General features: G+C 44.1%; 1 protein-coding gene across 2 annotated transcripts in view; it reads left to right on the top strand.

Annotated features, from left to right (window-relative positions):
- Positions 1-399: 399 nt before the first annotated feature.
- Positions 400-16,998, top strand: part of LCMT1 (leucine carboxyl methyltransferase 1) — a 53,639-nt gene continuing 37,040 nt past the window's right edge. Inside the window, exon 1 of one of the 2 annotated variants that reach the window (XM_019922017.3) lies at positions 400-682. In XM_019922017.3, the coding sequence (XP_019777576.1) occupies positions 576-682 (107 nt within the window). In that variant the 5' untranslated portion in view covers positions 400-575. The remainder of the gene's footprint in view (positions 683-16,998) is intronic. The other variant, XM_019922018.3, reaches the window with a different exon arrangement.

Below are 16,998 nucleotides of genomic sequence, written 5' to 3'. Positions count from 1 at the left end.
GTGGTTGGGAGTCCGCCTGCCGATGCAGGGGACACGGGTTCGTGCCCCGGTCCGGGAAGATCCCACATGCCGCGGAGCGGCTGGGCCCGTGAGCCATGACCGCTGAGCCTGCGCGTCCGGAGCCTGTGCTCCGCAGCGGGAGAGGACGCAACAGTGAGAGGCCCGCGTACCGCGAAAAAAAAAAAAAAAAAAAAGAAACGCAGGGGCCTCTCAAAGCCCCTAAGACTACAATTCCCGGAGAGCATTGCGGTGCCCTCTCACGTCAATTTCAGTTTACTTTCTCCCTCCGGGTACTTCCGGGTTATGTGGGCGGGGCCAAGGGAGTTGTCCAATGGGCACCTCCGTGGGCTGATGGGGCGGGGAAATTGTCCAATGAGCGTCTTCTCAAAGGATCTAATCAGCGGGCAGGTTGCTGGGGCAGCCGCCGTGGGCGGCGTCACTGAGCCGCGCCAGGTGAGACTTGTAGAACCCAGTCCGTCTCTACTACCTTGTCCGGGGCTCGCTCATTTTCCCGGCGTCCGTCGACCCCGCTTCCATGTCACCGGTGGACGCAGCACCCCGACACCTTCACGCCCATGGCCACTAGCCTGAGGAGGCCCTCTTTCACCACCTGTTCTTCCCCTACCGACACGGACGACGAGGGCGTGCGCGGCACTTGCGAAGATGCTTCTATATGCAAGAGGTGACTGCCTGGCGTGGGGTTAGGGGCTGGCATCTCCGGGGGGCTGGGGCCTAGGTGGGAGGCGGGCCTGTGTCTAAGGAATACGCTTTTACGCCAGAAGTCACCCGTCAACTCGTGCGACATCTGTGAAATGCTCAGAGCAGGCATTCATCTACTTAACTCATAATTATCTAATTTTTGCTGTGGGCCAGGCACGGTACAAGCCCGCGGGTACCGTGCCTGGGATACGGCGCTGAACCAGGCAGACGTGGACTTGGCCTTCTCGGAGCCAGGGTCTTGCTGGAAACACACTTGAAACGAGTAATAACTACAGTTTTGATAGGTTATGGGGAGAAGTGCAGGTTCTCCCTCTTTTGTAGGTTACATTCCATTGGGACTTGGCGTGATCCCCATTGTGCACCTGAAACTCAGGTCAGTTAAGGGGGGAAATGACCTGTCCAGGGTCACATAATATTTGTGTGCAGAGCCAGTATTTTCCAGAGAGCTTTCCTGTGTGCTATTGGAGTCTGCACTTTTGCGGGTGTAGTGGGGGCTATGTGGGGGGCCGTTGCGAGCACAGGTATGTGTCACGTACCAGAAAGCATGAAAAAGAAAGCATGAGCCTTGAGTGTATGCCACTCATTCATTCATTCAACAAAAATTATTGAGGGAGTTACATGGCGGTCCAGTGGTTAGGACTCTGCACTTTCACTGCCAAGGGCGCGGATTCAGTCCCTGGTCAGGGAACTGAGATCCCACAAGCCTGGCAGCGTGGCCAAAAACAAAAAAAGAAAACCCAAATTATGGAGAGCTTATTTCCTTTTGTCTGGTTGGTGGGTATTCAGTGATTGAGAACCCATGAAGAAGATTGACATGGTGTCTGAACTCACCCCCTAGTTGGAAAAGACAGGAAGCAAATAATTACCCAGGAAGTAATATAATTACAATTTTGTGTTTAATGCTGAGAAATACAGTGCGCCATTAGAGTTTGAAATTTAGTTGATAATGTTTGAGCTGAGAACAGATGACTTTAAAAAAGAAAGAAAATAGGGATATAGGAGGGTGTTCAGGCAGGTCAAGGAAGGAGTATGGACTGTTTGAGGAACTGAATGAATGCCTTGGAAGCTGCGGCCTTGTAGGGACCTGGTGGGGAAAACAAGTTTTGGGTTAAGGTTTGAACTTTTTGTAGGTCTTGGAGACTAAGCATGGTGATTCAGAGCATGGACTCTGGAGCCAGACTGTCAAGATGGGCCATTCACTAGCTGCGTGAACTTGGGCAGGTTACTAAATCACTCTGTGTCTCAGTCTCTTGATCTGTAAAGTGGGGATGAAAATAATACCCACTTCATAGGTGCTTGTAAAGATGAAATGATATTAAATATTAGTAAAGCACTTAGTGTAGTGTCTGGCGTGTAGTACGTGTTAGTGGTGGTTGATTAAATAAATAGATAAATACATTCATAAGTATTAAAGGCTTGAAGGCAGTCCCTGGTGAAATTTGTGAGCTTAAATGAATTATACCCAACTGTATTTCTTCTCCAGCTTTTGATCTCTGTTGACCACATCCGTAGCATTATTGAATTAGAAGCAATTTTTCTCATATTTGACTGCTGTTTGCTAAGAGAATCAGAAGTGCCGTCAGAATTACCAGAGAGAAATAAAATACTTTTCAGTAGCACGTTAGGGCTAGGTTTACTTAATATTTATTGGTAATACTTGGCTCATTTAATATTTGTTGGTAACATTTTTGGCCAACTTGCCTACATAAAGCAAATTAGGTACTATATATAAAATAGATAACTAATAAGAACCTACTGTCTAGCACAGGGAACTCTACTCAATACTTTGTAATGACCTGTATGGGAAAAGAATCTTAAAAAAGAGTACATATATGTATATGTGTAACTGATTCACTTTGTTGTACAGCAGAAACTAACACAACATTGTAAATCAACTACAATAAAAATTAATTTAAGAAAATAAAGCAAATTAGCTAGGAAATAGTTCAGACACAAAAGTACAGAGAAATAGTATAACCAGAGCATGCCTTTCCTTGGCTCTCTGTTGGATGGGTTTTATAATTTCGCCTCTTCTCTGCCTCCGTTTCCAATGCCCTTGGTGTCTTCAGACATCTCAACGTCATAGGGGAAGTTTGGATTTGGAACTGCAGAGAATCTAAGGCAGTAGTTCCCAGCCCAAACTGCACACCAGCAGAGCCTTTGGAGCTTTTAAAAGAAACGCAGATACTCAGGGCCGACTCTAGATCCACTGAATCAGAATCTTCTGGGGTAGGTGCCCGGGCCGTAAAAACCAGACATGTTTGCCATCTGGATGCACTTCATCAAAGCTTTTTTTGCACTGGGTTTTCTCTCATCTGGAAAAAACACGCAAAGAGATGGTGAGAATCCATAAGTTAATGTTTTAAGATATTTTGCAGGATTTAATAACTTTCAAGTTCTGTTGATACTGTGACCTGCACCTTCACTGTAACATATGAAACCCTTAAGTCTTGTCAAGAAGTCATCTTATTAAATAGGAATTCTTTGTGTGAATTGTGGGCATGTTACTCTCTTTCTGCTTTAGTTTTCTTATCTTTATAATGGGGATAATAATGGTAGCTTGCCTTTTAGATATGAGGATTAAATGAGATAATCCATGCAAAGGTTAGCACAGGATCTGGCACGAAGTGAAGCCTTCAATAAATTCTTATTGTTATTTTGATTTTTCCTCCAGTCTGAATATTATTTGTTTGAAGTTACTGAAATAGCTGTGGGTCATGCTGGTTCCTGCCGCCATGAGTTACAGCTGTAAGATCCCTAAAATAATGTTCAAAAAGCCGATTAGCTCCCCAGGGCTCCTACAATTCTGTTATTTCTGTTTTAGTTTGCTCCCTCCTTTTGGTTTAGAGCCCCTCTGCAGATAATAATGCTGTTATCGGTCTCAGAGGGTTGTTGTGAGGCTTAAATGTGGCGTGCTTCCGGGCTTCCCTGGTGGCGCAGTGGTTGACAGTCCGCCTGCCGATGCAGGGGACACGGGTTCGTGCCCCGGTCCGGGAGGATCCCACGTGCCACGGAGTGGCTGGGCCCGTGAGCCATGGCCGCTGAGCCTGTGCATCCGGAGCCTGTGCTCCGCAATGGGAGAGGCCACAACAGTGAGAGGCCTGCGTACCGCAAAAAAAAAAAAAAAAAAAAAAAAAAAAAATTAAAAAAAAAAAATGTGGCGTGCTTCCAAGAGTGCTTGGCACACAGTAGGTGTTCACAATTGGTAGTTGTTGTCATCATCACTGCCCCATTGTCACCAAATCATCATCATCATCGTCATCACCACAGACTCCATCACTCCTACAGTCCAACAGTTAGAACGCTTCTGATTGGATATTTTAGGTTTATGCCTAATAACTCCCATTTGATTCAACAGCTATCTATAGTGCACTTACCAGGATGGCTAACTCACCCCACTCCCCCGTCCTCCTTATCTTCCCCATCATGCTGTGCCCCTAAGTCAGTTCCCCACTCATTTTTACCCTTGATCGCACCCCTCCTGCAGCCCCCACTGTGCCCTCTGAAATTACCACTCCATAATCATCCCCCACCTCTATTTCCTTAGCCTCTCTTTAGTCATTCCGTCCCTCTCTTTGTATTGACGCCGGCCCTTCCCTGGGGATATCCTTTTCTTGAAGCCAAGTCATGCCTCTGTTTTCTCACACCCTGGATATCCTAGAATCAGGAGGATCAGAATTTGTGTCCTCACTGCTCTTTGTCCCCTCACCCCATTTCTTTGAGACCCACGTCCCCAGCATCCTCTCCTCCATATTACTGTTTTTTACCTTCTGCTGGTTATTCACCTAATTCATTGATGACTTGGGTATCTGGCCCACAGGCCTTCCTCTCTGCCTCAGTTCTTGCCATCATCCTAGTTGCCTTCCTAGCGTGCATGTGGAGGACCCAGTGTTCACGCGGGAACGCTTATTTTCTTGAACACCTCATCTGCAGTGATTACCTCTGCTCATCCACCTCTGTCACCGCTCCCACCACGATCCCCCGGATTTCCATCCCGGTGCTGCATGCACCACCTCACAGATGAACAGTGCAGCGCCCTTCAACCCCAGTCTCTTCTTTCCAGCACGCTTGATCAGTTGTTTCTGCTCTGCCCTCAGCATCTTTCTCCTCAGGACCTCCATGGTTTTCGCCAGCCTTTAGACACTTCCCTGTAGGCTGCTACCTCTTAACTGAGCTTCGAGTTCATAGCCAATCCTTCAGTAGTTCTCTTGGCAATGGCTTTATTTCCCTTGCCCTTAATCCTAGTAAACCCAGACCCTGGTTGAACCAGACTCTCCGTTTTCACCCGGAATACTGGTGGTAGAAATCACACAGCAGGGTGGCTTCGTACTGCTGGGATTTCGTGTCAGCCAGCCTCACCTGTGCTCTTACAGGACCAGCTCATTCCAGCGTGATTCTCTGGCTAGCTCACTTTCCTATTCTCCAGTGTTTTGAGTGTAAAATTCGTAATAAAAATGAAACATTAAAAAGTTGATAGAGGGCTTCCCTGGTGGTGCAGTGGTTGAGGGTCCGCCTGCTGATGCAGGGGACACGGGTTCGTGCCCCGGTCTGGGAAGATCCCACAAGCCGCGGAGCGGCTGGGCCCGTGAGCCACGGCCGCTGAGCCTGCGCGTCCGGAGCCTGTGCTCCGCAACGGGAGAGGCCACAACAGTGAGAGGCCTGCGTACCGCAAAAAAAAAAAAAAAAAAAAAAAGTTGACAGACATTTTATTTTAGAATTGCCTTATTTTCCAGCCAGTGGGAAGTTTTCTTTTTCATCTATGAATTTGAAACTTTAAAGTTATTAATCTTGGGAAAGCGGATGAAAGCCCTGAGTTAAAATAGGAGGCTCTTTTTAAGTTAAGGGAGCTTTGGGGCCTATCCGTAAGGGGTGTTAGAAAGAACTTACAGGATTTGGGCTTCAGTTGGGTAATTTGGGGGAGGGTTCAAGGAAGCAGAGATTTGCCCAGGATTGGGTGCTCACAGGAGGCGGGGACAATTTTGTGATTGGGTAGCTCAGTCTTTTCTAGGAGGAGGTGTGTCTGACTTTTCTGGAGTCAGACACTCTGTGATTCGTAAAGAAGCCACAGTTGCTCATCTCAGCCAGGAGAGAGGAGTGTTTGGGGCCTGTGACTGGCATGATGACCTTGGTTTTGTCTGTTAGACAAAATTATGAAGGGGTCCTGTTTTGTCTCAATTCGTCGCTGTTGCAGTGCGACCTTGTGCTGCTGGTCCTGCGAGATTGTTTCTGTCCAACACAAGGACAGCGTGGCCTCTGTGAGCACCAGGCAAGCATCTAACTGCAGTGAAGCCTGGCTCGTGGTACCAGGCCAACTCCTAGCGGTCAGCACTGGTTTTCTTATTTTCACAGGGGAGGAGAGGTGAGTCTTAAAAAGGCGAATAGGTGTTTACCAGGCAGAAGAAAAGAGCAGGAGCCAAAGAGCATAGAGATCAAAGCTCTTAGGGGAAGTGTTAGGGGAACTTGACCTTGGATGGGCGCTGGGTAGCAAGAGTGAATTCTGGAGAGGTTGTCAGAGAACAGAATGGGGAAGGTCCCAAGGGCTTTCAAGTTGGGGAACTGACATGATCTGGGTTTGTGTTTTAGAAAAATCCCCAGCAGCTGTGCAGCAGATGGGCTGGTGACAAAGGGAAAGTCTGTTCCCTTTTCCTTCCCGACGGCCACAGCCCTCGCTCACCTGATCTGTTGCAACACGTCCTTATTGTTCTACCTGCTTCTAGTCTGGCCATCTCCCCTGTCCAAGTGTTTATGCCGTGGCCAGGGTGATTTTTTCAGAATCACAAATCTTATCCTGTCACTTTGCTACTTGAAGCTTTTTGATTCTCCGTCAGCCACAAGATAAATAGCGACACGCCTCACCTTTCCTGATCTGATCACGCTACCCTGGATCTGATCCTTGCCAGCTGGAAATCTCCATTTGGATTTCTCAGAATGATCTCAAATTCATTATTTCCAAAACTGCACTCAAGATCACCTTCCCGAATTTTCCTCCACGCCACCCCACCCTCGCAACTCAGTGGGTGATGCCATTGTCCACTCAGTTAGAGTAAAAAAGGTAGGAGTCATCGTGGAGCTGCCCTTTCACTTACCCCCTGTAAGTGAAATTCATCTATGAATTTGAATCTATGAATCAATCACCGAGACCTTAGATTGTGTCTGCAAAATGTTTCTGGAATCTACCTCCTTTCCTCCACCTCTGCGGCTGCCGTCTCAGTCCACGCTCAGGTCATCCGTGGTCTGAGCCGTGACACCCATCTGCCAACTGAGCTCCCCAATCATGCTTACGTCCCCAAGTCCAGTTCTCACACTGAAGCCAGAGGTTTGCAAAAGGCACATGGGACCTTGTCACTCCCTAGTTTAATGGCTTCTTGTTGCTGTTAGAAAAAGAGCGAAGTTTCTCACATGGTCCGCCCGGCCCTGCGTGCTCCGTCTGGCTCCTCCAATCTTGCTTCCCCCAGCTCTTTCCTTCTCGCCACCGTCCTCTCAGTTCCTCGGGCGAGACCTGTTCCTGTCTTTCCTGGGGCCTTTCAGCCGGCCATTCCCTCCCGAAATGCTTTCTCCCACCCTTCCTTGTCTGATCAGCTCCATGTCATCCCTCAGACTGATGCCTTCATTTGATATTCGTTATTGAGACCCTGCTCAGTTTATGGAGACCCTGTTCTAGTGTGGATGCAGAAGTGAATGAAACAGACAAAAACGGAGCTGTCATGGGGCATGTATTCCAGTGGAGGAAGCAGCCAGGAAGCAAACGAGCAACATATCTGGCACATGAGATGGTGGGCGATGCTGTAGGAATGTTGGAAGGCCACGTGAGCCGAGATGGCCAGGGACGGCCCCATCGAGAAGGTCAGTGCTGGGGAGGGAGGGAGCCCTGAGGATGGACTTCTGGGGAAGCAATGTCCCAGGCAGAGTACAAAGGCCCTGTGAGGCAGGAGCTGGCCCTGCCTGTCCCAGGAGCTGCAAGGCCGGCTGAGTGAGGGGGAGACGAGCTCTTTTAAGGACTCAGCTTTCACTCTGAGTGAGATGGGAGCCGCTGGGGGACTTGGAAGACAAAGGTGACTTGGGTTTGAACAGGATCCCTTCAGCGTCTCTGGTGAGAACAGACTGTAGGGGGCAGCATGGAGGCAGGGAGATGTGCTCTCAGAATACCCCAAGTCAGAGATGCTGGGGGCTTGGCTCAGGATGGTAGCGGTGGAGGTGCTGGGAATCCGTTAGAATCTGGATACACTGAAGGTCAAGCTGATAGAATGTACTGACGGATTGGATGTATGGTGAGGAGTCAAAGATGACGCCAAGATTTTTGACTTATCTCAGGTGTGGCTCCTTCCAGGAGGCCTTTTTGGCTCCTGCAGACAAGACGTAGCCTGTGTTCCGTGTTCTCGTAACACTCCGTGCGTCTCCTTTGTGGTCATCAGCCCAGTTGTAGTTCAGACATGCTGTTTAATGTCTGTCCCTTCGACCAGAATGAAAACAACACAAAGCAGGGACCTGTCTACCTTAGGGCCATTCGCATTGTAGACACACAATAATTATCTGTCGGATGGCTAAATTGATTAGACCCGAATGCAAATGCTCAAGATTATATTTCCTGATGAGGTCTTAAAAATTCTGGTTTTCTGTTTAACTGGTTTTCAGTGGTCCGTATGTGTTAGAAGCCAGACCAGGGGCTGTAAGGCTGAAATTCTACTGTGCAAATAATAGAAGTTCATCTGATTTCTCAACCGAATCGACAGATGTCCCCCGCTACCCCGTCATGAAAGCAGGACACAGGATCACCTCTCAGGAAAGCCAGCGTTTTCCCGAGGGCCCTGGCCTCTCCAGCACACTGATTGCATCTTCACAGCTATGCCCCAGAGAGCAGGGCTAAGATTTTGATCTGAAATACTTTGAAGGCAGGTGCCAAGGTACTTTCCACTCCCAGAGAAGACATGTCACTTTAGAACTAGAACATACTGTGGAGGATACGTTAGCTGCCAACCTTGCCATCAGAAAGGTCAAATAAACTGGGGATGTTTTATCGCCCCCATTTTTTTTTTTTAATAAAAGGAAAACATTAGATTTTGGAAAACATTTGCGAAAGGTAGTGATCTTAGATCTCAAATAGTAATATCACACTTTTTTTTTCCCTCTCTTAAAAGCTTAATTTTTTAAATGAGAAAGGTGAGTACAGTTGACTCTTGAGCAAGATGGGTTTGAACTGCACAGGTCCACTTAAGCAGGCAGAGTGTTTTTTCATTAAATACCATTCTACACGATCCAAAGTTGTCAAATCTGTAGATGCGGAACCGAGGATACAGAGGGCCAACTGTAAAGCTGTACCTGGATTTTCTACTGCATGGGGGTCAGCACCCCTAACCTCCACGTTGTTCAAGGGTCAACTGTACTTTTTCCCCACTCAAGAGCCTACTGTGAACATATTGTATATGTAATTTCACCCAGATCTGCCTCATTCTTTTTATTGGCTGCACAGTATTCTGCAGTGCGGTTGTACCTTATTTGACTGTTCTTTTGGTCAGCATTTAGGTGGTTATGATTTTGTTCTTAAAATCGTGCTGTGGGGGTTTCCTGGTGGCGCAGTGGTTGAGAGTCCGCCTGCCGATGCCGGGGACGCGGGTTCGTGCCCCGGTCCGGGAAGATCCCACATGCCCCGGAGTGGCTGGGCCCGTGAGCCATGGCCGCTGAGCCTGCGCGTCCGGAGCCTGTGCTCCACGGCGGGAGGGGCCACAACAGTGAGAGGCCCGCATACCGCAAAAAAAAAAAAAAAAATCGTGCTGTGATGAGCATCTTTGCACACGTGTTTGAGTTTTCCCGTGAGACAGATTTCAGGGGAGAAGCTTCTGCAAGATGGTCCTCCAAGGAGGTGAAATCCATTTCCATTCTTAACCTATGGTGAACGGAGATGCTAATCATGGAACATTCTCAGTCTCTTAGATTGTTCACCAACTGGCAGGTGGAAGATAACACCTGTTCTTAATTTGTATTCCTAAAATCACGAGGGAGACTGAGCATTTTTTGACTGCTCACACACTCATTGATATTTTCTGTGTGAATCCTCTCTCCCACGTTGCTGTCCTACTGGGTTGTTGTCTTTTTCTTGTTCGGTTATTTGTATTTTTATTATTGATTTGTAAGAACCTTTTGTATCTGGAATAGTAATCCTTTACCTTGGTATTTGTTGCAGCATTTTCTCTCAAGCTGTTGCTCGTCTTTCAGTATAGCTTGTACTGTACATTTCATAATACAGAAATGGTGACGCTTTAGGGTATAGAATCTGACAATCTAACTTTATGGCTTGTGGTTTTGGGGTAAAGCTTTTAAAGGCCATTCTCAATCTTTATAACATTTTCTTTTAGCACTTCTATGGTTTTGGCTTTTATGCTTAGATCATTCATCTATATTTATTATTTTGGACATTATAAGGTAGCAGTTTTAACTTAATTTTGTCTCAAATTATTAGCCATTTGTTCCTACATCATCTATTAAATGGTCTTATTTTCCCCATTGATTTGAAATGTCACTTGTATACTAAATTCTTATATATACTTTAACACAGCAGTGCATATGTCATTCTTTTTTTTATTGAAGTATAGTTGATTTACAATATCGTGTTAGTTTCAGGTGTACAGCACAGTGATTCAGTTATACATATATATATGTGTATATATTTATATATCTATATTCTTCTTCAGAGTCTCTTTCCTTATAGGTTATTACACAACATCGAGTATAGTTCCCTGTGCTTTACAGTAGGTCCTTGGTTGTCATTTCTTGACTTCCAGTTGAAATCGCTTTTTTTTTTTTTTCCATTTTGATGTCTGAAAATTTTCGACTCACAAAGTTACTCAGCTGTGAATTGATTCAGAGCTCCCACAGCTTGCTTCACAGGGTGAGGATAGGTTTGTAGCAGGGTTATCAGATTTTTTTTAGTCTGTTTGAGCAGCTGTGCTCTGGGAAGAAAGCAAAGGAAGGGATACTAGCAAGAGCCATGTATGTGTCTGAATCTGCCCATTTTCGTAAGGAAAGCAGTAGCTTTTTGGGAAGCCCAACCCTGTAGACTTCTGTGTACTTCTCATTAGCCATCATTAGGACACATGGCTTCACTCCTGGGTGCAGGAAAGTGTGGGGAGGTAAGAATTTCCAATAGGGCAGATTGATGCCTCAAACAAAATTGGGGTCCTCTTAGGAAGAAAGGGTGAATGGATATTGGAAAGGGAACTTGGAGGATGTGCTATATCCCTCACCTTTTTTTTTCCTTCTGGAATTTCCTCAGGTATTCTTAGGAGAGAAGGGGAATGGGGAGAGGGAGATAATATATACAGAATAAAATGTTCAGTTTGATGAGTGTTGATAGTTGCATATATCTATGTACCACCACCCGAAACAAGATAAAAAATATTTCTGAAACTCCAGAAAGTTCCCTTATCTCTACTTAGTCTCATTACCACTCCCCCGCCCCCCAGCAACCATTTTCTGTTTCGGGCTACCATAGATTTGCCTATTCTTGAATGTCATATAAACAGAATCATACAGTATGCATTCTTTTTGTGTCTTTCACTCAAGATGTTCTTTGAGATTCATCCATGTTGTACACGTTGTCAAAGATAAACGCCCGTTGTCACAGATAAAGCTGGATGCTAAAGTGGTAAGGTCAGATTTTAATCAGCAATAACTATTGCAACAGGGAGAAGAATCCAGCATGAACTAAACTCAACTCTGATTTGTACAGAGGGTGTTTTAAAGGGCAAGTGAGGGAGGAAGGAGGGGGGCGAGCAGGGATTCAGTAGAATCAGAGAAAAAATTACAGAAAATGGGAAAAGGGAGTGTTGGTCCAGCAGAAACCATCTGGATTTGCTAGCTGGGAGACAGGGAGGCCCTATCTTTAGGTGTTGCCTAGAACCAACAGTAAGTTCTTTTGGCAGTCTTGAGTTTTCTCAGGCAGGCATGCTAAGGGGGACTAGAGACACCCTAGTGGTGTGGCCTTGAGCTGTTAGGAGCTATGTTAATGTTTGCTCAGGTCTTTATATTATAGGCCAAGGTTGATGCCTAGTAGAGGAGGTCTCAGAGGAGCCTGGCTAGAGTTTGGTCAAGGAGATAATCTTTGTCAGGGTAAAATAGTTTGCTCCTTTTTGTGTTGTATGAATGTACCACGATTTGTTCATCCATTCACCTGATGATGGACATTTGAGTCGTATCTAGTTTTTGGCCATGGTGAATAGGCTGCAATGAACGTTCTTATATAAGCCTGAATTTTTCTTGGATAAATATCTAGGAGTAGAATTGCTTAGTCATAGGGTGGGTATGTATTTAACTGCCAGACTAATTTCCAAAGTGGTTTTTATCAGATTACACTTCCCACCAGCAATGTATCAAAACTCCAGTTGCTCCATATCCTTGTTAAACATTCAGCATTGTTAGTGAGTGTGAAATAGCATCTCATTAAGGTCTGAAATAGCATTTCCCTGGTGACAGATGTATACTTATTGTGTGCTTATTGGCCATTCTGCATCTTCTTTTGTGAATTATCTGTTCAAGCCCTTGCCCATTTTCACTAATGATGATAATGTTGATTTTGACTTGTTGGAGTTCATTATATATTCTGTATAGGAATCATTTGTCAGATAGATGTGTTGTAAATATACGTACACATATAGGAAAGTGAAATTTTTAAATATTATTTACAATAGCAGTAAAAAACCAACTGTCTAAATCCCAGTCAAAACCCTAGCCATCTTTTTGGAAAAACTTAACAATTGATTCTAAAATGTATATGGAAACACAAAAAATCTAGAGTAGCCCCAAAAAATGTTCAAAAGAAGGGTGAAGTTGGGGAACTTACACTGCTTAATCTACTGATTTCTAAGACCCACTGTAAAGCTACAGTGATCAAAACAATGTGGTCTTTGCATAAATGTAGAAAAATAGATCAATGAAACAGAAATAGACCTATACCGGTGCTGTAAGTTGATTTTTGCCCCGAGTGCCAAGTCATTTCAATGGGGAAAAGTGAAGTCTTTTTAACCAATAATTCTGGATCAACTGGATATTCAAGTGGAAACAGAATGAACACTGACCTCCTTCTGTACACACATACTAATTTGGGATGGACCATAAACCTAAATATGAAAGCTAGAACCATAAAGCTTCTGTATGAAAACATAGGGGAATACCTTGGCAGCCTTGGGTAGGTAAATATTTAGTATGTAGAACACAAAAAGTACTAACTACAAAGGAAAAAGAGATAAACTGAGAAAATGAACAGGCAAGCCTCAGACTGGAGGAAATATTCAGAATACAGGTTCTTAAATGTTTTATTTTTTTCAAAAATACATCAGCATTATTCAGGTCCATGGCATCCTGTTACTGTGTTCTGTATTAATTTTATTAATTACATTTTCTTTTTTTTTGGTTAAAAATTTAGATATGAGACATTGTACCAAGGGGACTGATTTGATTCTTCTACTTATTTCACTCTCTGTGAATGTAGGTTCCTTTTCCGTTTATGCTTTGACCACTATTCAATGACTGCTTACAAGAGAGACAGTAGATTCTAGATCATATTACTTGTAAAGTAATTAGATGTTAGATGAAGCCAAAAGGCAATACCAGTAGTCTCCTTTGGGAGGAAACTAGCCTGTGAGTCTTCTTAGTTATTCAGGCCCAGTTTTTTAGATGATTGAACACTTAAGTTCTGCCGATCTGCTTAGGAAAACAAAAAGAAGCTTTCAAGAGCTCCCAAGAAAGGAAGCAAATCTGAACTCTGTTTAGGTACAGAGTCTATTGCACTTAAGACTTTGCTTCCTATCTTCCATTTATAAACCAAGAACAAAACCAACAGGAAATAGAAACCAAAAATTGAAACTAAAAGATGTAGAAGAAAAACAATAAAATTAAAAATTAGAGGACCACAAGAAGTATGCAGTTAAAATCCCAAACTTGAAAATTAGTGCTGAGAATATTCGGTTGATTTTTGCAATTGCATATATATAGATTTACATACATACAGATACATATGTATCTATAAGCAGCTAAGCAACACACACACACACACACACACACACACACACACACACACACGATAGAGATGTATCATTTAAGCACTAAAGTGTTTGGGGAGGGATCTAAATCCAGTGGGTAGGTAGGTTTGTAAAGCAGTTAATTTCCTTAAAGGTTCCACAGCTTGGGCAAACCACCTTAGGGTTGTTACAAGGGCTCAACGTATTCCTATTTGTCAAGCATTTGAAGGTTGCCTGGCACGCGGTAAGCACGCAGTCAGTGTTCAGGAGAAGTGAAACAAACCAGCCCCAGCCTTGACCCTCATAGTCAGGGAGACCAGGGAGGGCCTTTCCCAGTCCCTGAATCCTCAGATGAAGAAATGCCTGTTGGAAGGCGTTTCACAACTTCACATGAATTTCCCATTGTTGCAGCTGATACTTATGCAAATAGGACAGAATCAATAAATGTCTCTTTAATGAATTGGTGGTTGGGCCAGATCACTGTTTCCCATGAGAGGAATGTGAGATGGTTTTAGGCAGTACACAGATAGATGTTTTAAATGTTAATGGTTAGGTATTCGTTACAGTGTGTGTTAGAAGAAAATATTAGGTAGCACATCAGACCTGAGTACTAAGAAAATTGAGTTTATTTAAAGACATATTACATTGGGAAGGAGGGGGCGTGGGAGGGAAGGATTGGGAGTTTGGGGTTGCAGATGCAAACTGTTATATATAGGATGGTTAAACAACAAGGTCCTGCTGTAGAGCACAGGGAACTATATTCAATATCCTGTGATAAACCATAGTGGACAAGAATATGAAAAAAATATATATGTATAACTGAATCATTTTGCTGTACAGGAGAAGTTAACACATTGTAAATCAACTACACTTCAATGAAATAAATGTTAAAAAAAAGACATTACTTTGAACAGGTGGTATGTGAGTGTCATGAACATTTTGAAAGCAATAGTGATTGAATGAAGATTGAGTGAATCTTTCAGGTCTTTCCAGATCTGAGATGTTTGATTCTCTGATTCTGGGTTTGAAACATGAAATCAAGATATTCAAATGGAAGGGATGTTCTCTGGATTTGGGAAACAGAGGATGATCGTGGAAGTGACAGAACTAGGTGCACAGTATTGGGGTGTGGAGATAACCACTATTAACATGTTGGTATCTACTCTGGGCAGTCTTTATATATATGTGTGCGTTCATTCTAACAAACTTGGGAATGTCCTGTCCGTATAATCTTGTGGCCTGTTTTGTCGACCTGATACTATAACTCCAGGTACAGCGTTCTTGTAAAAAAAAAAAAAAAAAATCTTTGTGTTCATTCTTGGTTATTTCCTAAGGATAAAATCCCAGAAGTGGGACTGTTTGGCTATTGTGTTCACACGTTATTCTGGCTTCTTATACCTGTTGCCACAGTGCCTTGAAGCATGACTGTGCCAGTTTCCAGTTTGGACATTGGTGCTCCAGGGCCCTCTTCCTCATTCCTCTCCAAAGCCAGGTTCTATTAAAAAAGGGTTTTATTGCTGATTTGATAAGAGCAGTACTGCTCTCTTGTTTTTGCTTTCATTTTCATTTTGCTTTTTTTTTAAAATCATTGATAAGGCTGAGCTTTTTATATGTTCATTGGTCAGTTTTTCTTCTTTTGTGAATGGTTCATTTTTGTCCTTTACCCGTTCTTTTTCTTCTGGAATATTAGTTTTTTCCCATATTAATTTATGAGTCCTTTATATTGTAAGGATATTAGCACTTTGTGACCTGTTACAAATATTTTTCCTAGTGTAATATTTGCCTTGTATGCCTTGTATGAGCAACTTACTGTTGCTCTTGTTGTGAAGACAATACTATCTTTTTGATGGAAATAATTAATTTAGTTTAAAAAGAAATAGAATAACATCATTTAAAAGTGGCAGATATTGGGCCTTCCCTGGTGGTCCAGTGGTTAGGACTCCGCGCTTCCACGCAGGGGGCGCGGGTTTGATCCCTGGTCGGGGAACTAAGATTCCACATGCCGTGTAGCACAGCAAAAAAAAAAAAAAAAAAAAAGGGCAAATATTCCTCCCTTGTTAGCTATTCCGTTGCTAAATGTTGACATCTGGCGAGTCCCTTGTCATCATAGGCAATGGTGGTTCCTCACAGTTCAATACTATTTTTTAAAATTGAAGTATAGTTGATTTACAATATTGTGTTAGTTTCAGGTATACAACAAAGTGATTTCAGTTATACATATAGATGTGACAATACTATCTGAGCCATTTTGTGACACACATGGTCTTGCATTTTAACTTCTCTGAAATCAGATGTGACTTACTCTCACTGTGTCCTGCAGACACTGTCAAGTCTGTTAGAGGTGTCCTTACCTGTGCAAGCAGGCATGGAGGTTATTTCTGCTGGCATGGCATGGTTGGGCAGCTGTGACCACAGTCCCTGGTGCTTTTAGTCCACATACTGTTTAAGGACCATTTGAAGAAAGAACCCAGATCCTGATTGCTGTCGAAAATCATCCCTTGATACCTTCTAATGAGATCAAGAAAGAGCCAGTATCAAAACTTCCAGGGTGAGGGTTAGCTGCTTGGAAGAAAATCTCAGAGAGGATGGTGGAGATCTGTTAAGGAATGTATCCTCGCTAACGCCCTCGATGGCACGGAGGTTGATATTGTGTCGAAAGGCACAGACATCCTGAAAGTGAAGTCTTAGCAGCTTACTTCACTCACCTTTTCCTTTTTCTGTCTGTACGAGAGAGAGAGAGATGATGACACTCTGTCCCAATGAAGGAGCTTTTTCAGTAATCACAAAATTAAAATTCTAAGCGATAAGAAAAACATTAATTGGCAGTGTTTTTTAACTTCTTTTTTCTTTATTTATTTTTAGTTTTAGTTTTTGGCTGCGTTGGGTCTTCTTTGCTGTGCGTGGGCTTTCTCTAGTTGTGGCGAGCAGGGGCTACCCTTCCTTGCGGTGTGAAGGCTTCTCATTGCGGTGGCTTCTCTTGTTGCAGAGTGCGGGCTCCGTAGTTACGGCACACGGGCTCTAGGGCATGCGGGCTTCAGTAGTTGCGGTGCGTGGGCTTCAGTAGTTGCGGTGCGTGGGCTCCATAGTTGTGGTGCGTGGGTTCTAGAGCGCAGGCTCAGTAGTTGTGGCGCATGGGCTTAGTTGTTCCGCGACATGTGGGATCTTCCCGGACCTGGGATCAAACCCGTGTCCCCTGCATTGGCAGGCAGATTCTTAACCACTGTGCCACCAGGGAAGTCCCTTTCTTTTTTCAGTCTTACAATTGGTG

The sequence above is a fragment of the Tursiops truncatus genome, chromosome 15, assembly GCF_011762595.2.
Source record: "Tursiops truncatus isolate mTurTru1 chromosome 15, mTurTru1.mat.Y, whole genome shotgun sequence".
Taxonomy (NCBI): Eukaryota; Metazoa; Chordata; class Mammalia; order Artiodactyla; family Delphinidae; genus Tursiops; species Tursiops truncatus.
The sequence above is the reverse complement of the archived record's forward strand: the minus strand, read 5'-3'. Positions and strand labels throughout refer to the sequence as shown.